At 39.2% G+C, this 22,099-nt stretch overlaps 2 protein-coding genes across 10 annotated transcripts in view; one reads left to right on the top strand and one right to left on the bottom strand.

Moving 5' to 3' along the window:
- Positions 1 to 3,969: 3,969 nt before the first annotated feature.
- On the top strand, positions 3,970 to 13,783 carry fam131aa (family with sequence similarity 131 member Aa). 2 transcript variants are annotated; one of them, XR_013821908.1, is made up of 6 exons: positions 3,980 to 4,167; positions 8,268 to 8,355; positions 8,459 to 8,644; positions 10,285 to 10,419; positions 11,312 to 12,786; positions 13,346 to 13,783. XR_013821908.1 is itself a non-coding variant. In XM_079877594.1 (5 exons), exons 1-5 carry the CDS (start codon positions 4,114 to 4,116, stop codon positions 11,791 to 11,793), a joined length of 945 nt encoding a protein of 314 aa, XP_079733720.1. In that variant the 5' UTR covers positions 3,970 to 4,113; the 3' UTR covers positions 11,794 to 13,783. The 2 variants fall into 2 exon arrangements, 1 of the variants encoding a protein (XP_079733720.1); XM_079877594.1 differs by having other exon boundaries at positions 3,970 to 4,167; positions 11,312 to 13,783.
- A 2,616-nt stretch (positions 13,784 to 16,399) lies between these two features.
- clcn2a (chloride channel, voltage-sensitive 2a) overlaps positions 16,400 to 22,099 on the bottom strand; it is a 45,350-nt gene continuing 39,650 nt past the window's right edge. For 6 of the 8 annotated variants that reach the window (XM_079875719.1, XM_079875716.1, XM_079875714.1 and 3 more), the window contains 5 exons: positions 21,881 to 21,946; positions 21,155 to 21,193; positions 20,069 to 20,173; positions 18,903 to 18,989; positions 16,400 to 18,823 (listed from right to left, as the gene is read on the bottom strand). In XM_079875719.1, coding sequence (XP_079731845.1) covers positions 18,371 to 18,823; positions 18,903 to 18,989; positions 20,069 to 20,173; positions 21,155 to 21,193; positions 21,881 to 21,946 — 750 coding nt within the window. In that variant the 3' untranslated portion in view covers positions 16,400 to 18,370. The remainder of the gene's footprint in view (positions 18,824 to 18,902; positions 18,990 to 20,068; positions 20,174 to 21,154; positions 21,194 to 21,880; positions 21,947 to 22,099) is intronic. The other 2 variants (XM_079875718.1, XM_079875717.1) reach the window with 1 other exon arrangement.

Here is a 22,099-nt window from a genome sequence, read left to right as displayed (position 1 = left end):
TGTCATTAACATTTGTAATATAATGCGTTAACACTCAATTTTCAACTTCGCCGCAATTTCCTTGGTTCATATTTAATCATTTTATGTCATGTTTTATTTTTTTTAATTATTAATTATGTTTTAATCATCAGAAAGCACCACATTTAAGTTTTTTTTGTTTGTTTGTTTTTTTTGTAAAGATAAAAAAGATACTCTACTGACACAGACCTTGCGGGTACTACATTACGACAACAAAAGCACTTGAACACAACACACTGGTAAATACCAGTTAACAAGTGGAAAATATCATCTTTTCCATAGCACGTGAAGGCAGCAACAACCACCCTATAATGATAAAAATCCACATGCTTTTTTTAAAATCTCCATAAATCATAAGCACTGTCTCAGAACAAGCCGTTCTCAGATTCGGGGCAATGTGACGTACTTTTGCACAGGCCCCTCTCACAACTGTTGATTGACACTGCAGTTTTAGCATAGAACCGCCCTGAGTGAGCTAAACACAATCCGCCAGTGTTTCGACGCCGGAGCAGCTGTAGGCAAGAATGTCTCCTAAGCGATTGGGGTGTTTTGTTGTTGGATGTAAGAATGAACATAGCAGTCCTCATTTACTCGAGGATGGATCTGTACTGTTCGTGATCAAGCTTACCGTGTCCCGATAGGCCTAACGTTACTGATCAGTGATCACGGCAGAAATGAAAGTGAGACGTGCAGTTTATGACAGCTCATCGAGTCGTTTTACGGATATAAAGTTTACCAGTTTATTAAGCCCCCTCTGTAAAGTTGTGTATATATTTGTTTACTTTTAGTTGTAAGGAGTGTTTTGTGTAAGTCGCTGTGTATGTTGATGATAATGAAAGGGAGAGAGAGAGAGAGAGTTTATGGATAAGACTTTAATGCACACTTATACAGTATTTATTCAGCTTTTACAGTGATTTTCTGGAGTAAAACTAACGCTCATATTTTGTGTGATGTACAATAAACTTCATTGAACTCATCAGTATATTTTTGGCCATCATTCGGACGGGGTCCGCTACAGCAGGCTTGTATTAATAGATGACAAATATGTTATAACCGTAATTAAACTAAATTATACCTGTTCTATTTCAATACAGCATATATTCTCTGGCTCTGTGGGCATTATTGTCTGACTCCGGGTCGAAATGAACACCGCTACTGAGAGTTTCTGTTCTGATATTATTGTTCCTGACACTGAGTGCGAGTTCGTGAGGCTCCGCCCTCTGTGCGGGAGCAGCAGCTCATTTGCATTTAAAGGGACACACATTTAGGCCCCGATCACACCTGACGTGTTTTTTGCAGTGAGAGGCGCCTTTTTTCAATTGGTTTCCTATGGCAGTGAGTGTTCTGCGCGCTGTTTATGCGCCTGCTGCGCCTCGCGTTTTTGCAGTTGAAAAAAAAGTAACTCCGAGTGGAAAAAGCGCCCGACATCATCGCGTTTTTTTTCCACTGTCCAATCGAATGAATGGAGAGGCAGGCCTTCCGTTTTAGTGATGAAAGCTACAGTTGCTTAAACGCCCAGAGTGCGATGATGGAGGATAAACTTGTGGTTCTCTCTCGGGTTACCAGGAGCTTTACGACTTCACGAACCGTAACTACCACATGTTAACAGAAAGTAAATAAAGTTAATAAAAGTCTGATTTGACGTTTACTTGACTGACAGGACAGCTGTTTCAGTGGTTGCCTAGCAACATTAAAAAAACGCAGCGCACTACTCGTTCTGTGTGATGGGGCAGTGCTGTGCACCTCGCGTTTTCGAACCTGAAAAATGCGTTAGGTGTTATCGGGCCTTAAACGGCATGTTTTTCTGAGCCCCAAAAAGTGACCGTTTAAACATGCTGCCCTTATAGACGACTAGTGCGTTTACATTGAAGCTTCTGTCGGTTAATGAAGATTTGACGGATAAACTTGTGGCTCAGTTGCACTCTTGCCGTGTCAAGTGATGAGACTTTTTAGTACTATGGACATAGCCATCTTTGATATTACTTCGGTCATTGTCGCTATCATAGACAGTAAAAGAAATGGACACAGCGACCCCATAGACTTCAACGGAGAAAAGTGAAGCAAATTAGAAGCACTCTCTTCCTGATGGCTGAGCGTACTGCGCAGACTCAAACTGAGCTTGATGACGTAGATGTGACGTGAGCAACCTGTCTGACAGTTGTAAGTCTTCTAGTAGCTGTGCCAAGAGAAATCTGAATCATTCCCTTCCGAATCTTGCAGAGACGGAGAGCGTGAGTAGGAGCTGTCCATGAGCTAGGAGCAGGAGCAACTTTATTACTCTCTATGGGCTTCTCCCTTGACTTTATCGGACTTTATGCCTCCACGATTGACTGCGAGCTTCTCCTCCTGTCTATACGGTAATTTCAAGAGAGTCGCGTGGTTATGACGCAATCGTTAGCCTATTTTTACAAAAACTGCTTCTACGGGGCCATAACGTAAGATACAAGGTAATGGAGCCTTTTATACATTGTCGTGTTTCTTTAGAAATAAACAATGGACAAATAGAGTCTTTAAAGGCCTCAGATGTTAAGTTATTCACTGTCAAAGTGACGCCAAAATGAATGGGAGTCAATGGAATGCTAACAGCAGGTGATGGCTTGTTAGCCAATGGCGGCCCCCGGGGATGGTACGCTTTCCGGGTAAGAGAATACTGGATTGACTCCAGTTGCACATTCATACAGACAGAATTCAAGACACTGCTGTTAGTTGCTGTGTGAACGGGACATTTCGAGACTCACACCTTAAATGCAGATGTCAATCCCAAAATTTGCCCCCAAAACGCCGTTGTCATGTAAATGAACAGCTAAAACATATAAAAAGTTTTCTGTGTCGGTGTCATGTAAATGGCCCCTTAGTCTGCATCAGGTCAGTAACTTTGGCATATCTGTTCTCATGTGTTGTAGCCTATCAAATTAATTAAATTATAAATCCTTTTGTTTAAACGTGAACAGCCTTTATATATTTCTGTTGTGTTTGTTTTATGTTTATGAGAATAGACATGACTTTCTTTTCCTCACTGGAATTTCTGCACAACATGTATAACAATATTCGGAGGCAATAAAAACGACATAAAGGTAATTCTAAGATAGCAGTCTATGGCTCTGTCCCAAATGACACACTTCATATGCACTTATGATTTTGTAGATTTGTGGCTGCCGTGTGAGACCTTATGGGAGTCCCATTTGTCATTTTAGGTATCAGAAGGGTGCTCGCGAGCGCCCTCTTTGCGGTCGATATGCAACCCTTGATGCGCACTTTTGCAGAGCGGCAGTCAAAGCGGTGTTACGTTACGAAATTACGGACTCTTAAAGTCCTTGCACACTGAGTCCGAATTTTTCATCTGAAATTTTCGCACGTTAAAAAATAAATATGACCTCACGTTGTGTCAATCACGTTTGCACACTGCCTCCGAAACTTTCGTCCGTCATAAAAAAATTCAGATCGGGTTCGATTTTCTGCGTTTTTCGCATCCGTAGCAAGCACTTTGAGAGGTGTTTTAACAATTCAGAGCCACCGAATGACGAATACAAAAAAAAAAAAAAACGCATACAAAAATTTCTGACTCAGTGTGCAAGGACCTTTAGGAAGACTGCGAGTGCATAAGATGCTATTTGGGACAGGGCCTATGCTTGCGTCAGCTTGTGTCATGTGTACTTAAAGCCTGTTAATCCACATTAGAGCGCCACCCTCAGGCTGAACAACGCAACCTCTGCCAGAAGTGTTCTGCATGTCTTCAACTATTAGAATATAAAGCTTAGAAAATGTTTATCATAAACTAGCACTAAGACCAAGAATCTGCCCTTCCTAAATTTACAGTCAGGTGCTGCTACTGGGTATAAATGTTAAAACGGCTTGCCATATAAGTTGCACTCATCGCTCAGGCTCCGTACGTGTGAAAGAGACTGTGTCTTTAAGAGAGCCGCATTACAGGTGGGATGACGCTGTCTGAGAGACTCAGTGTGCTGGGGACGATGTGTTTCGTGGGTTAACAGCAGCACTCATTTTTGCCCCTGTCTCTGATGCTCAAGAAAAGGTGGTGTCTATTATTCACTGCCGAAGACGGCTCCGCGATTCTTCTCTTCAGACCCAACGCTAATGCTGTATCCATGTGCAATGCTTTTGACAGCTTTACCCCAACTAAATCTAAAGGTACGTGTGGATCCCAAGTCAAATGCTCATCGATTATCGCTCGCACCATCAATGTTTATGGTTTTGGTAACTGCAATGCATGTGTTGTTGCGCTGGTATTGCTGAGATCGCAATAGGCCGTCACGTAACGTTACAATGCGTGAATAATATCACTGCTCGCCTGTTGCCAGGAAACAAACGCGTTGAGTTCTGTTGCTTTACTGTTGTTTATGAAAATGATCTGCTCGTTAATCAGTCAGTCAATTCTCCGGCCGCTGATGGACTTCGGGTCTTGTGTCCTGCCGTGTCTCCCTCACTTCTGTGATGGGATTTATTTATTAGGGCCTGATCCATCACCTTAAAGCGTTTAATTTTCCGCAAAATAACTAACACGTTATTTGTGTCATAATTGTCGTGCACGGGCTTCATAGACACAGATGGTAATTTCAGATCACTGCATTTGTATAGAATGATGCCAGTTATGTATTATGCCGAATGTAACAGTTTGGGGAGGGGAAAAAGATTTGAGGAAAAAAATCAAATCGAACCAACCAACCAAATCACAATAAATCGGATACAGCGGCACATTTCACAGAGCTGTGCCTGCGTGTTGTGCATGGTCAATGGGAATTAATGATGCTCAGGGACAGATGGTTCACGGGTTACCTGTTGCTATAACGACCGGCCCTTATTATATTGCGTTAACTGCATTGTGTTGCTTTCCATGAATTGAGCTCAGGTGGCCCATTTTATGCGTTCTCCTTCACTGCAACTACATTTCTGTTGCAATTGCTGTTATACATTTGACCTTACAAGGCTAATTATGTTTAGGCAACATATTTATTTCATTTACAGATAGGCTACTGCTCGCTCGAGATGCTGCAGCTCATTTTTAGATTAAACAAATCTCGTCATTGCATGAGCTCGTTCCCTCCATGACAATATCGGTGTTATTTTTACCTGCTTATGTCCTGTATAGCCAATTCAGACTAATTATTATGGTACTGATTTTAATATAATTTTGACAGTAGCCTACCAAGATATACCATGTTTTTTGTTTGTTTTGGACAGGTATCATGGTTGTTTTCTTTTATGAAAGAAGTACCATACTTTAAGGTATATTTTTAGGAAATGCACTATAATGTCGTATTTTTGGGGCATGTACCATACTAATACTATGTTTCTAGACATTGTGCCATGCCGTGTTTTTTGTATTGGACATGGACCTTGGTATGATAGGCTTACCTCGGTTTTTGGACAGCATCATGGTAAACTGGCATAACGTAACTGAATAAGCACATTCTTAATAATATTAGGATAGAGCTCTATACAGTATTATTGGACATGTAGGCTATCATGGTATGTTGCTTTCGTTTTTGAAAGTAGAACCATGTATTATTCTTACCACAGGGCTTCCAACTTTTGAGTTCCTGCTGGAGAATAATTATGCATGAGATTGGGATTTCATATCGATTCATTAGGACTTGTACATGGATATATAGTAGGCTACCTGTTCATTTTTCTCAAGAAAAAAAAACTTTCTCAACAAATCTTATAAACTATACAGGGAACCCTGTTATTAAATGTGAAAATTAACAACTGATTTGTATACAATTGCATACATACTGTTTTTATAATTACATTATAGCTAACAATAACTCTTTAAATAAGAGTAAAAATATTTTACTCCTTCTTTTATTTTTTCAACATGTTCAACATGAACACCCTCGGATGTTCAGTCATGTTTATTTCGTGCTATAACAACTAGTAATAAAGAGGAAGAGATGATCAGTTCACACACGCTCCTGCTTCGCTTGAACTGAGGCGCTACAGCAATCGTTCGCGCCACATTAAAGAGCTGTATTTAAATTTGTATTACTAAAACTGTATTTCTGTCAGGACCACTATCGTCAAATTCGATTGACAATTAGTTTGGATTGGTGTTATGGTTCTGTTCTGGGCAAGAACTACATGCACATCCATGCAGCCTATCATGGATAAGAGCAGGGAAAGCAGCAATAACGCCTCTTATGGTAAACAGAACAGAACCAACATGAATGTATTGCAGATATCATTAATCAAGATTTTAAAGTACAACAATTCGAGAGTTTATTCTGATTCAAGGGGAATCAGAATGCCATATACTGACTGACGAGAGGAGGTGCTGGGGATGGAGGAGGGTAATTAGCTCCTGAGAAACGGTGCTGATAATACTGAAGGAATTTATATATGAATACAGTGATAGGCGTCGTATTCCTATAGGTAGACGTGGATTAGCTGAGAGTCAGCTGATGCGAGCTTGACTAACGTGACCTGCCAGAACTGACACTACGCTTAATTTATCGTTTGAATTTCGTAATAAAACGTACAAAACGTAAAAGCTGAGACTTTGTTGCGTGAAAGCGTGAGAACAGTGCCAATTGCGTGAGTTGGCTCTGGCAGCCCTGCTTACCATGTTTTTGGGCATGTATCATGCTAAAACTGTGTTTCTGGATGTAGTGCCATGGTAATACCATGTTATTTTTGTAGGACATGTACTATTGTCACACCATGTTTTTTCGGTACTGTATGTACCATTCTAATACTATGTTTCTGGACAGTGTCATGGTAATACCATGTTTGGTTCTTCTTTTTTTGTATGTTTTGTGGTAATACTACACTTTTTGGACAAAGTACCATGGTAAAATGCCATGCAAACATTCTGAAAGTGTGTCTGGATATTTTATTTTTAATTGTCCTGCAGCTCTTCTTGGAAGGCTGAATGACATGATGAGCATGGTGAGTGTTACTCAGTACCATCATACTGAATCATTACCATATCAAAGTACCATGGTATTAGCAGATACCAGTGTAATGAAGTAAAATGAGCCCAAATCTTGTGGTTTAAGCTTAATTGACCTCATTATGATATCCGTGGCCCGTTTCTGTCTCTCTCTGCTGTGACTGCTAACCCCAAATCACGCAGAGATATTTGACCCACATACGGCACTGAAACATGGCAGGCAGTTGGTGCCTCTGCAAATCTTCTTCAGTGGCAGCTTTTCTTATGAGCTTTAGCGGACAATCTGTCTTAATCATATCTACATTCGTCCTAGACTCAGAACCACCTGTGTGCTTCATTTTAGGGTGGACATAGCTTAAATGCTGTGTGACACAGTGGCCTACTTTTGTGTTGGTGGTTTGCGAATCCTTTACCTCACCTGATTATTTGAAAATGGAAACTGGATCTGTGTTGCTGAAAGGTTTGCAGTACAAGGACTACAAATAGCCGCCTCATCTCTCATCAGACACATCAGTTCTCTTTTTAAACCAATAGATGTCACTTGTCAATTCAGATTTCCATCATGTAAACCATTAAAGTCAAATGCCAGAGGTCATAAGCCCCCAGCTGTGGCCAGATTTTTTTTTTTATCATCTTGAGGGGCTGCAGGCTAATATTATCTGACATGGCAGCGAATGCTGTTGTTTGCAAATTAACAAGCCACAAAAGAGGCTTGATCGGGCAAATATGTCTGAGCCATCAGCTGCTTCGATTATTAATGCCACAGTGTGGCGGATCTCTCACAGAACCACTTGAACAGCCCACGCACCTATATGCTTCAGCTTGAATGAGTGCAAGTGAATTGTCAAAGGGTTAATTGTGGATTAGGCATCTGTTTCTGAGGCGGAGCTTGAGTCGGCGCTGACTTTAGAGCCTTTACATTCATGCGGAGCTCTTGTAGTTTGGTATTTGTGTCTTGACTGGAAAATGTAGCCTTCTTAATGTGTGCATTCATACAGCGAGAGAGACATGTCAGGAGATGTCAAAGGGTAAGAGAACCAATTGGTGGAGGTATTGGAACCAATCGTTTATGTGGTATTTGCTATGTTGACAATAATTCCCAACCAGGGGCGCACATACTGTACCCCAGTGGGGACACTTGGAAAGTAATTTTGTGTTTGACATTTGTAGCCGGATATATGCAATGTAGTGAGTTTGTTTATTCACCCACCACTGTATTGATTGTTTTTAAATAGACTGTATATATAATATATATACATCAGTGTCACATGATCCTTCAAACATGACTAAAACATTTTAATCGCTTCTTCCATTTTGTCTTTGAACTTGCTTTTCTCAGGTTGATGACCCTATTGATATGCTCCCCAAGTCAAGAAAAGCTCTTAGCATCCAGGAAATTGCAGCTCTGGCCAGATCATCATTTAATGGTAAGGATTTAAATACCTGTAGCTTCATTCTTCATAAGCCTTTATGCATGAAACACTGAGTTAATCAGTCTTTACCACCAATCCCCTGTGTCTTCCCTACCAGGCATCTCACAGGTGGTGAAGGATCACGTGACCAAACCCACGGCCATGGCTCAGGGTCGGGTGGCTCATCTGATCGAGTGGAAGGGCTGGTCTAGGCCCTTAGACCCTCCATCTGCCACACTGCAGTCCCACTTTAACTCCTACTCCCATCTCAGCGAGGGCGAACAGGAGGCCCGGTTTGCAGCAGGTGCGTGTTTTACAGCTGTGCATCTCTCACTGCTGATGAAGTGGTTTTTATTTGATAACCCTAAATGTACAAATATATTGCTGCCTGGGTGTTTATACATGGGCTGTTGCCAAATAATGTGGATGTTACATTTATTACTCAACATCAGTATTTTCACATTTGCATGAATGTATAAGGTAAACCGTATATTTAGGTGCTGCTACCATTTTTTAAGGTTGAACGGTTTTATTATTATAATTGATAACAATAATTATCAGCTAATGTGAGGTCAAAAACTACATTCATAATAATAACAACAATTACAAATATAATAATATTATACATTATTTTCCATAATTATAAAAGATTAAATGTTATTAGAAATGTATTAATCATTAATAATTATGTATTAATAATTTATTAACAGTTATATTTATTTACATTAATATTGTGAAATATTATTACAATTCTATTTTAATATATTTTAAAATGTAATTTATTCCTGTGATGCAAAGCTGAATTTTGGACGTGATCTTTATTACTCAAATTAAAATAAGGTCAAAAACTGCACTCATAATAATAATAACGATTACAAATATTATAATATAATACATTCTTTTGCTTAATTATAAAAGATTTTGAAAATAGTTATAATATAAATAAAACTAATACAACTATTTGATTTACCAAACTTCTAAAATGATGGAAGAGATTGTAGAATATTATATTGTATTAAAAAACTGCATATATATATATAATAATAATCTAAGTCTACATTATTAATTATGACAAACAGTTAATGTTATTATTTTTATTATTATTATTAATTCATGTAATTATTGCAATAATTGTAATAATGACTACAACATAATATTCTACATTCTCTTCCATAATTTTAAAAGTTTGGTAAATAAAATAGTTTTATTAATTGTATAATAAAAGTCTGTGAATAGTGCATGTGTATATATATATATATATATATATGTGTGTGTGTGTGTGTGTGTGTGTGTGTGTGTGTGTGTGTGTGTGACTGATATTATTCATGCAATTATTATATATATTATATATTCATAATAATTAATATTAACAATTATAAAATTAATAAGTGCAAATATATATATAGTAGGCATAAAACAGAATTTTTTTATTTTTATAATAGTATATTTTATTGTATTATTATTATTATCACATGAATATATTTAATGCAGCAGGAATTTGATCAGGTGTCAGTCAACTTTGGCCCCTCCATCATGTGCCAGCTAAAGGCTTTTAGACTCAGCAGATGGTGTTAAATTAGATTACACAGTCACACAGTCACACCTGCTGCTGATCCTGCATGTCAGTTTACTTCATTCCTGTCTTCTAGCTCTCCTCCTTTTACTTTACTTTTCCCCGCAGCTTTTACACTCTGCTACATGTTTGGCTGTCATCAGTTTCCTGAGCTGCTCAGATAGGATGGCATTTAACTTGCATTTAGCACAGCAAAACTCGAGTCTCAGCAGCAGAGTTTGTTTAGTAAGAACAAAAAGCCTCACCAGAAAACTGCATCAAAATACGTCATCGCTGTGTCAAAAGAGATTTTGTTGCACTGTCGTCTGTTTAATTAGCGCCTTTTTGTAAAGTCCAATGTCATTCGATACGATTCTTCTTCTTTTCTTTAGGTGTGGCTGAGCAGTTTGCCATTGCAGAGGCGAAGCTCCGCGCCTGGACCTCTGTAGATGAGGAGGAGATGGACGAAGAGTCATATGAAGAAGATCCTCCTCTATATGACCAGCCAATCACAACTCTGAACTCAGGTGAGCGTCACCCTCAAAGTGGCCCTAGCCACAAATAAAAATCTATGAACAAATGTGCTAATTTGTTTGTTTGCTATATCAAAGCGAATGTTCATTCTGTAATGTATTAAATGAATCAAAAGTGAAAGTTAAGACATTAATAATCTTACAAAATTTCTGATTCAAATAAAGGCTGTTCTTTTGAACTTTCTATTCAAGAATTATGAAAAAAATGTATCCTGGTTTCCTCAAAAATATTAAGTAGCACAACCTTCTTCAACATTGATGATACTAAGAAGTGTTTCTTGAGCAGCAAATCATCATATTTTAATGATCTCTGAAGGATCATGTGACACTGAAAACTGGAGTAATGATGCTAAAAAATCTTCTTTTCCATCACAGGAATAAATTACATTTTAAAATATATTGATAGTGTATATATATTATATTTTAAATTGCAAGATTATTTACAATATATGAACAAATAAATGCAGTATTGCTGAGCATGAGAGACTTCCTTCAAAAACATAAAACAAATCAACAACCCCAAATTTTGATCAGTAGTGTATATTTGAAAGGTAAAAAGCTCAAGCACACTTTTCAATCAAAACATTAAACAAAAGGAAGTTTGTTGGGTTTCAAAATATGAAGCCTCAAATATATTGTTCGAAATTAAGGCAAAAAGTCTTGGACAATTTCTGGTTGTCAAACTATGTGTAACATGTAAAATAATGAACTACGCAAAGTTGACTTCATAATTCCACAAAAAAAAAAAAAAAGATTTCCATATCAGTTAAAATAATTGAAAACGTGTCTCAGAAAAGTGAAGTTAGTTATGAGAAGTCTTCTTTTCCACTTCTGTCCTCTCCGAGCTGTATCTATAGGGAATTCTCACGCTTTGCTCCTCCCTCAGATGCTGTATTATCCAATCAAAGCTGCCCAGTGCCAAATCAGGCTGAGACAGACGTCGCCGAAATCCCGCTCAGTCAGTCGGACACCGAGCGGAGTGTGCAGGGACCCTGCTACGCACAAACAGACACCGACGACCTGCTCATCTCAGAAGAAGTGCCACCACATGCCCGAGAACTCCTGCTTTCAGAAGGGGAGGGCGACAGGGCGACGTGTGCGGTTCACAAACCAGACCGCAGGCCTTTGTGGAGCAAGGGAGACTCCTGCTACTACTCCACCTCCTACTCCGAGTCTGGCCTCTCACCCGAGGAGGAGGATGGAAGAGATGTGGAGGAAGGGGAGGACAACGTCTTTCAGGAAGTCATCCGCTGGTACAGACACTGCCGAAGCATCTCTGATACCTCTGGAGCCGTGTCTTTCGATGAGGAAGAGGAGGAGGAGGAGGAGGAGGAGGAGGAAGAACAGGAAGAAGGTCCCAAGCAGTGACGCTTGTGCTCTCGCTCGCCCTTTTGTCTCGGTCCCTTTGTAGTAACCCTTCTGTGAAGTGTTTGTCCAGTCTGTTATGCATTCAGACACGATGGCTTGTTTTTCTTCTCCATACATTTAAAGGGATAGTTTATCTAAAAATGAGAATTCAGTCACCATTTACTCTCCCTCATGTCCACTTAAACAAAACTGAAAAATTCTGCCTTTAATCATATATAATTTCAAGCAATTAAAATGTGTTTATGGTTTTATTTTTAATGATAATAACTCTGGTTCAAGCTGCTGAAAGTGATGGTGACTATGGCTGTCAAGCAAGAATTTCAGCAAACAATGACTTAAATTTGAGGCTGTTTGTCACATAAAGTTCCATTGGACCACTTATGATACTTTTATGGTGCTTATTTGAAGGTCACCGTTGGCTTTCATTGTATAGAAAAGAGCAGCGTGAACATTTGTCAAAACGTCGTCTTTTGTGTTCCACTGAGGATAAAAACCGCGAGTAACTGAGGACAGAATTTCCATTTTAGAGAGAACTACCCCTTTAATCTGTTCCTCTCTTTCCCTGCTTCTTCATTTGAAATGAGCGTTCAAGAAATCTTCCGTGTGACATTATGATAGTGACATTATGATGACAGTTTCCAGTGAAACGCTCATTACCTGTGCTCTTGGTGTATTCAGCAGCTTCGCCGTTTGTCGCATATCTGTGACGACACATCAAGAGACTGGAATATCTCTGTGAGGAACATGGTTTTAAACGTTTTTCTTCCGTGACCATTCAAAACTGACATAATGCTCATAGTAAGATGTCGTTAAAACTCCAGGGCCGCAGGTTTCCTAAGGGACATACAAAGCCCACTTCTTTATTTATTTTTTTTGGGGGGGGGGTTTAGATGTCACGCTGCAACTGCTCGTGTGTCTCGGCTTATTGCTCCAGAACGGTTGAGGTGCAGGAAGGTTTCTGCTTTGATACAGCGTTGTAACTATGAATAGAATGTGCCTGTTATTATGATCACTGTGTGATGTATATTACCAAACTATGGAAGGCCATTTCTGCCACATACGGAAAAAAAAGACATGCTTTGGTAAACCATGCCATTAGAAGTTGAAATTATGACATTATGACAGACTAAGTCATATTTATGAAATGAAAAGTTTAAATTATTACACATATAAGTGTTAGACATATAAGTCAGAATTATGACATAAAAAGTCAATTATGTCAAAATTGACATGCTAAGTTGAAATTGAATCGGAATCAATCACATCATTTATGAGATGAAAAGTCAAAATTATGACAAAAATCTTAATTATGAGATAAAAAGTCAATTATAAGACGAAACTCATAAAGAAAATTGACACGTCATTATGACATTGTCATATTTTTGACAATTTTAATTTTTGTCATCATTATTCTCATTTTGACCGGTCATAATTTTGACATTTTATCTCATAATAATGCCTTAGTATCTTGTAATTTCAACTCATTTTATAATTATATCTTTTTTATGTCGCAATTGATTTGCCAAAGCATTATTCTTTTCTTATGTGGCAGAAATGGCCTTCCATACCAAACTGAGTGAGAATCCTCAACCATATTTCTTTCTTTCCTTTTTTGCCACCCTTTTCCTCCCTATCTGCACTTCATTAGATGTTTGATTTGTGATTGGCTGCTAAATGAACAGGTTTTTTTTTTGTTGAAGATACTAGTTTAACCTTGACATGCAGCTACAGTAAAACAGTAGACCGAAAGAATATGTTGCCTTTCCGAACTGCATTCGTTCATTGCAGAAGCATGTGGAAGGGCAGTGTAAATTCATAACCAACCACGTTTTTGTCATCTTTATCCCATATATGGACCGGTAATGTCATGATGTTCATTGATGTGAATGTGTGAATCTCCCCAAAAAGGTTTTTTTTTTTATTGTTTGTACAGAAAATGTCAGAGGTCAAATGTGAGAATTATGATTGCATTAAAGTTATGTGTATATTCATACCTTTCACTGCTTAATCATTACATATTTCAGCGGCTATGTCTGCTGCAAACCTTAAAACTAAAAAAAAAAAATATATATATTTTTGTCATGTTTTCTAAAAAAGCAGCAAAAATTACATATTAAGGGAGCGCTGTAGGCTATATCTTGAATATTTTACTTCAGTATTTATTAAAGGTGAACTATGTAAGATTTTTGCAGTAAAACATCCAAAAACCACTAGGCCAGTGTTATATATATTTTGTTTAGTTGATTACTTTCAATATCCCAAATGTTTCCAACTATTGTTAGAAAATTGCGATTTTAACCAAGGAACCGGGACGTGTGAGCAGGTGTGAGGGAGTCGCCAGTCAATGGCGTCATATCCGCGTTACCCTCAGTTTCCGCTCGTACTGCCATAGTAACCATGGCGACAGACGTGGACAACTGCGTTACGCCTAGCGGCACGCTCACTGTTGTTATTTTGTTCAAACATTATGTTCCATGGCAAGCAGACTTTGGGACAAAAGGAGATCTAAAACGTTGATCAATATCAGCGTGGCGTTTTCGAGATGCCGAGAGCTCCACGTCCGCGACTAACTTCGACCTGACAGAGACGCGAGTGGCATAAATCGAACAAAGTTTAAAAAAATAATTCAAAATAAAAAATACCTAATTTTGCTAGGTATTCAACATTTTACCGGAAAACAAGACAAAAATATAAAAAAAATAAAAATTCCAGCTTAACCATACAACAAAGTATTTCCCACACAAATGAGAAGCATAAAACAAAGCTTTAAAGTTGAAATATTTATTGATGTACAAAACAATTCCATGTTTTCTGAAAAATAATGGTAACAGCTGATTCAGTATGCTTATCTCTATATGTACAGGGTATGTGAGTAGAGTTCATATACATACCGCTTTACCCTGTATTCTGTACAAGCAAACGATTTATAAAAACCATTTACGGATGGGAGCATAGGCCTACTACTTATTGCTTAACTCTACACTGAATGTGCGGCATATTAGCAGACACTTTACACATCGTGGGCTTGACCTAAACTGCACAAGAGGCAAACAGAGACAGAACGTGACACAACATATCTAAAGATCATAATTAGCTTAAGTTATTCCTGTCCCACAACAGGATTCGTTAATAAAACAGCTGATGAATGGCGAGGAAAACATTCTGCTCTTGCGGATGGCAGAACCCATAGCAGGCGTTTCTGAGAGAATGAGAAAAGGCTGTGTCAGGAAGTCAGTGTCATGGTTATGGTTTTGGTCCACTCTCCTTGATCCGTTTAAATCAAACCCGTAGCCTCCCATTTCTGCAGTGCACAAGAAAAATAAAATAAACTCATTCTCTGTTGATCTGCTTATAGGCTGTGTCTGGGGTAGTTGTGCTGTTCTTGACCATATACTGCATAGCGTCGTTCAGCCACAGTTTTGATGCAAACAGAACATTAAAACATCATTCTCAGGCTGCAACTAGTGAAAAGTCCACCGCTGAGGTCCAGTAAACACTTTGCAGGTTGTGAAAGCGAAATTTAAAGGCATTAAAAATATGAACTCCCGCTCGGACTTGTCCGTTTGTTTCAGTACATGTCCCATTCATGATGTGCAAACAGTTTCAAAATAATATGCACTGTAGAAACAGAGCCAGTGTTTAGTAAAATAACTCTATTCGGCAAGCAGTAATTCTAATAATATTGCACAGTTGACAGCTCAAAATCAAGCTTCACAGACACATATATATATATATAGCCTACAGCCTATAAAACAATTCAGATATGACACAGAATATCCATCATTGTAATGATTTACATTTTAATACTTTGATGATTCAAATTTGAACATTACTGGATGAGATCTGCACACTTGGCTACAAACTCCCTGCAATGGTATTTATACAAAGGCTGATTCTTCTAACACAGTTGAAAACGTTATCATTCAATCTACACTGGTGTCGTAGTCTGCGACGTGTTACACCTTGTGAGCACGTGCAAAAAAAGTATTGCGCTCTGGATTTGAAAAAGCAAAAGGCCTTGTAAGTAAACCTGATGAAGAAACATAGTTGAAACAGGCGTATGCAGTCTTTTTAAATGGCTGTATTTAAGCTGGCTGGAAAGCAATACAAATCGTATTGTTTATGCGAGTGTGAGCATGCAACTGATTGCGTCGGGGTAGGCTACATGCATACAATTAAGAATTTAAGAGGCTCCGAGCCTCTCAGGGTATTTCGAGTTTCTAGGAAGATACATTTTAAATGGCCAGGTAGCTATGCTGCAAACTGGTCCTGATGCAGATTTGTGCATGCTTAACGTGCGTGCCTACATATCGTGGGATATCATTACTCGTAATTACAGGCAACACTATCCAAACCGTGTGCTGTCAGTATGGAAAACTCAAGTGTTTTGTTTGAATGATAATTACAATGTGCTTCAAAACTACCCTGGTTGGAAACTCCACTGTGAGACTGTGAATCACTGTTGGGTTTGTATGGGAGAGTGGCGTAAGATGTGCCGCCCCCATAGTGTAGCAAACTGTGAACATTTTTCGTCAAATGACCGTATATTTTGAAAAGGTGTACAGCTGCATGTTATACACAAGCTGTGTTAAAACACTTTTTTGCATGTTAAAGTAAATTTCCCACATGGCAGGTAAAATGTTGACGTCAAAGCAAAACTATATAGAACTGTGCCAAAGTCTTAGGCACGTTAGTATTTTCACCCCCCAAAACTGTTTTAAGGCAGTTATTTATGTCTTTTGCTGTAGTGTGTCAGTAGGAGATATCAGTTTACATTTCTAACATTCATTTTGCCATTAATTGTAATAATCCAGTGAGATTTTTGTATGCACAAGGAGTCTGACAACAGCCGGTATGATCTGATCTCACCATCATCGAGTCCGTCTGTGATCACTTGAAGAAAAAGAAAAAAAACGACAGACTAAATCCAGAAAAACTGTGGCAACATCTCCAAGAAACCTACCTCAGTTTATTCTATTTCTTCATCACAGACGGACTCGATGATGGCGAGATCAGATCATATCGGCTGTTGTCAGACTCCTTGTGCATACAAAAATTATTACAATTAACGGCAAATAGAATGTTTAGAAATGTAAAACGAACTGATATTTCCTACTGACACACTACAGCAAAAGATCTAAATAACTGGCTTAAAATAGTTTTCTGGTGAAAATCCTAACATGCCCAAGACTAATTGCACAGTACTGTACATCACACATTTTGATGAATTGGAATGTATAAAACAAAAGATTTAATGAATTATTAAATCATGTCATGAAAAATGTTTTTTATTTTGTTTCCCCCCAAAATTTAGCTTTGGGGTAAAGTGTGTCAGGTGCTTCATGGTAAAAGGTGACAGTGGCTAATATTGAGGATGAGTTTTGCATCCAAAGCATGAAAAAACAAATAGTATGATAAAATTCTGAATATTGTTCCACTACATGCAAATACACATTTTTTCTAGTTATATATGAAAATGTGAATCCCATGCAGCAAAATAAAAATTTGAATGAAATTATATACAATTTTCAAAATATAATGAATATAGTTCAAACGTGATTACCCCTATTGTGGGGTAAGTTGTGCCAATGGACCTTTTTTTTATGAGAAGTCAAATTTCTGTGCCCCTACTGTATGTATTCTGAAATATAATCAGGCATATTCATTTGCCTGATTACTTGTTTCTTCTTGCCTAGCTGACAAACTACCGGCAAGTAAAAAGCATCACAGTTTTACCCCACTCTCCCATCGTTCTCCTGCCTTTCCACGACTCTCTTTCCGGTGTTTGTTCGTTCGTTCTTTCTTTCTTTCTCTCATTTTGCATCATGTTCTTGTTCTCTCCGTGTCTTCTGTGTCCTCTCTTGCCCACCAGCTCCCTTTCTTTTCCCCCACTCTCTCCCTCCGTGTTTCCTTGCAGTGTGGGTTATTAAGGGCTATATTTAGAGCAAAATTGTAGTTTGGCTCTCGGAGACAATTTTATTTGGATTTAAAGTGTCGGCACCAGATGGGTGCGTTGGCTAGGTGCAGCTGAGTCACTCTTGCACACACACTCAGCTTTTCTTATGCACACTGTCGCTTGCGCAAAGAAGGGGAAAAAAAAAACACACAGACAAATGCGGCATGAAGCCACAAATCAACGAACAAACACGCTTATGATGAAAACCCGCACGCACAAAAAAAGCGTGACATCATCGAACATAAACTGATTTAAATTAATCTCACCAAATTAAATCAACTCACAGACACAAACAGAAATGTCCCACGAAGCCATAAACGAACAAACACGCAAAATTATGACGAACACACACGTACGAACAGACAATCGCTCATGAGTCCCGAACATATCCAAAGCCACACGGCACTCAAACTGCAGCGCGTATCTATGGCATCCCACACATACAAACACACACGGCGTGTTTCGTGTGAAGGCAGGACCAGCGATTGGGGTTGGTTTGATTGGTACGGAGCAGAGAGTGTGCTTCACTGCTTAAAGACTCCCTCCAGGTTCTCCTCAACCTGACTTCACAATCCCGCTTATGGTGTAAATGGAGCGTGCGTTACCAACCGCAAGCAGCTGTCATTCCGGCTGACCGGCTGACGGCAAGGGGTCTCCCTCTTTCACCGCTTCCTCACTGGGAGCTGGGCACTGCTCGCCGACCGCCTCCGAGTCTGTGTCCTCCATCGGGAGGGTACAGTCACAGGGGAGCTGCGGAAGCTGCTCCTCTTGGGGCGTAGCATCGGTGTAGGGCAGCTCTGATTGGTCTGTGTGTGAGGGGCTGTTCTGACTGGACAGCTCTGTGCACTCCGTCTCATTCACAAGGCTGGCCTCAGACGGCTGCTCCGTTTGGTCTTCCAGGTCGGGGAGGTTGGGTTCCCGTGGCAATGACAGGCTCTTGTGACGACTCCAGAACTTGTGGAGCTCTGTGACCTCCGAGACGCTGCTGCTGTTGCCGCTGTCCCGAAAGCTGGCCAACGGGGGACGGACTTTCACTCCGGTCACAGTTACAGAGCCTTCGATGGCCTTCCGCAGCTGCAGACAGACACCATTTTCTTTTTTAAATGTAAGCATTTTAACAGGATATAAAGAGAAGAGATATACAATCACACACCTCCTTCAAAGAGACGACGCCTACTAGACGTCCGGTGCTGGTGACATAGGCATGATCCAGGCCAAGAAGTGAGAAAATGGTGTGTGTCTGTAATGCACAAAGGGACAGAGAAAAGGACTGATGTTCAGGCAACTATGATGATAAAACCGGCCTGTTTGTTTTTCATGTGACTTCATGTGTGTGTTATATTCCTTGTGTGGCTTCAGAACATTTGGAATATATTGTACAAATAATTTACACTTCTTTTTTTTGGTAGTTTATAGGATAAACGTGTTAAAGGCCAAATAAAAGAGCACTGCAGGGAGGACATATTTTTGTAGGTCAAAACCCAGAAACAAGTTGGCATTTTCAAGCTTTCGATTCCACCGTTCTCAAGTCAATGGGTTTATTTCAATGGGTTTTTGGTTAAATGCCTGAAATGAATATCTGTGGTTAACACCAGCTCAAGGTATTTTCACGGTTTATTCTAAGACATATAAACCAGTAATACCCCCCTTGTGATTTTTTTAAAGCTTTTATTTGTGGTGAAGCATTGGCTAAATGAGACTACAGAGGTTGTCTGGAACATTAAAGTCATCATTTAGAGCAGGAAAACTCATCTACTCACTAGTTGCTAGTCAAGCATCTAGTTGCTTTTACAGCTTTGTTGTGTTCATAATTATGCCCTTGCAAACTTTCAGGAAAAATGTTTTTTATTTTTTATAAAAATGGCAAGTGTCAAAAGCTTAATGGTGGTGATGTTGAAGTTATGCGACCGTTGTGTAGTTTGTTTATAGCTTTTTACTTCTGGCTATTGTATTTAGGCTTCAAAATTAGGGCTGGGCGATATATCGCATGACATTGTTATGCGCATCTCGTCAGTAAAGCCGGTTCCTTGATTAGTAGTAAATCGCCATCACCTGCTTTCAGATGGAGCGGCATTCACTACAAAGAGCCGTAGTTCACTGACAAGCTGAGCCATATCGCATTAATTATCGCAGGCGATACATCTGTGATAATTAATGCGATATGGCTCAGCTTGTCAGTGAACTACGGCTCTTGAGTTCATTAAAGATTTTCATGATAAATAGAATCAAACTTTTGCTGGTCTCAAAGCCATTTTCTTCAATAATCCAAAAGCCAAATGGAAAAATCCTATTGGCAGATACAGCAGATGCAGATTTTACCTTATGCAAAGATGTCCGTTCCACAAGCTGAAAGGGGGCGGGGTCTATTTTACAGTTGTTGAAATTAACAGCCTCATCCAACTGTTGCTCCTCCCACTCTGTTATCTGGAAAAAAAAAAAAAAAATTTTTTAAAAAAGGGCAAAATGAAAGTACTAAAGTTCAGAGAACACATATAATTTAAACTGACATGGGGAATTATCCAAGGTTTTATACTATAATATGATTTGAGAATGTTCACTTTTATGCTCTTTTTCATGCATGTTCACTTTTATGCTCTTTTTCATGCAATGACAATGAGAGGTGACCACAGCTTTCAAGGGTGATTTTCAAGGTCAGCTTTTCAGTGAATAATATCTTAAATTTCAGTCTGTTCCTCATAAAAACTGCAATTGTTTGGAAGAGAACCGTGTGAACATTCTTCAAAACTTCTCCTTTTGTGTTCCTGTGTTCCATGACAGAATGTTTTTCTTAAGAAGCTACAAAATTAGCTTTATTACACATTGTCCAAACCAGGAGAAACACAGTTAAATCTAAAAAAAAAATTCTTCCATGTACAAGAATAAGCAACATTACAATTTGGCAGTGATTTGGTGTCTATTTCTGTGGCCCCGCTCACAGTGAAATCTCAATGGACTAAAATCCTGCTCCACATAACTGTATATTAAACATCAAATATTTATTTTTCTGATTGACTGACTTTTTTTTTTTTTTTTGGTTGAAAGATTATTTTGAACTGACTACTTGTTGCATGTCACCATGGAAGCATAAGAGAGAAGCAAAAAATATGAAAGCAAATATATCTGACTGTCTGTACAGAGAGTCACATGATCAGTCACACATTGACTTATTTGATTAAAGACCTAGAAATAGAGCAGAACCTTCACTGTTTTGCATATTTCAACATTCTAAAATGATTCATTTCCAAGTTTAAATAATATTTTGAATGCCAGAATCAGACTGTTGGACCCCACTGTATATTCTAGAACACAATGAAATGGAGAAAAAAAAAAACTCTGAATGTGTGACTCACCGCAAGAATCATAATACAATCACAACATAATTATGGGTAACTACAGTATTTATACCTCTGCTGTTGACATGTCATCTTCCACATCGGGTGTATCCTGAAAACATCAAGTCAAGAATTAGACACAGAAATGCACAGATGTCCCTTTCATACGTTCTTGTCCTCACAAACTTCATGCATTTCATTCAGTTCACAAGACAAGCTACACATACTAATGCAATCTACTCAAGCTTTACTAAACATCAGCAAGCTTAAGCAATACATTAAACGCAGCCCAGGGGAGAGTGAGTTAGACTGGATGCCATTACGAAGGCAATAAAGAACTAAGACAGGGAATAGCTTTTCGAAAGGTTCTTAATTTGATTGGAGAGTTTAAGGCTCCAGTTGAAAATTGGACTTGAATCAACTTTGTGAAGCTTTGTTCAAAAGAAACGGGTCCAATTACAACATCCCCTGATGTCCCTCCATTGGTTTACGAGCATTCGGGGCTCCTGAGCCCGTTCTGAATCTGAACCTCAAATCCAAACCATGCGTCACACAAACGCACTCATCCCGTGAGAGACAAATATATGCTTCATAAAATGGCATGATTCATCTCGTGAGTCAGCTTGTTCCCCGTTCCCTAGAGGGGAAGTACTAAGCTGGAGGAGTGTATCAATACAGCACACAGGCAGAACGCAATAAGGCCTCTGAGATGCCAAGGCCCTATTGGCTGTGCCACTGCCACCCCCGATGATGCGTGTTTGTGGGCGAGGGGAACGAATCCCTGCGGCAGCGTTCTTACCACCATGGGTATCTTCACACGCTTGGGCCTCCTGCTCCTCTTAGGAGCCTTGGGGCCAGCATTGCTCTTCCAGACATAACAGATAGAAAAGGGAGGAGCATAAAGCGTTAATGCAAATCTAACGCAAGTCTCCCTCAACAGATGCACCTTCAACATTGACTATTATCAAGGGACACTGTTAGAGCCATCGGTCCTCCAAAGAGAAAGGCAGAAAGGGGT

Source organism: Squalius cephalus, assembly GCF_949319135.1.
Source record: "Squalius cephalus genome assembly, chromosome: 7".
Taxonomy (NCBI): domain Eukaryota; kingdom Metazoa; phylum Chordata; class Actinopteri; order Cypriniformes; family Leuciscidae; genus Squalius; species Squalius cephalus.
This window is presented reverse-complemented; position numbering and strand designations above follow the sequence as displayed.

Coding starts and splice junctions, on each gene's coding strand:
- fam131aa (XM_079877594.1), top strand. CDS start 4,114: ATGCTGTATCCATGTGCAATGCTTTTGACAGCTTTACCCCAACTAAAT. Junction 8,356..8,458: donor GGCCAGATCATCATTTAATG/GTAAGGATTTAA, acceptor CTTCCCTACCAG/GCATCTCACAGGTGGTGAAG. Junction 8,645..10,284: donor GGAGGCCCGGTTTGCAGCAG/GTGCGTGTTTTA, acceptor TCTTTTCTTTAG/GTGTGGCTGAGCAGTTTGCC.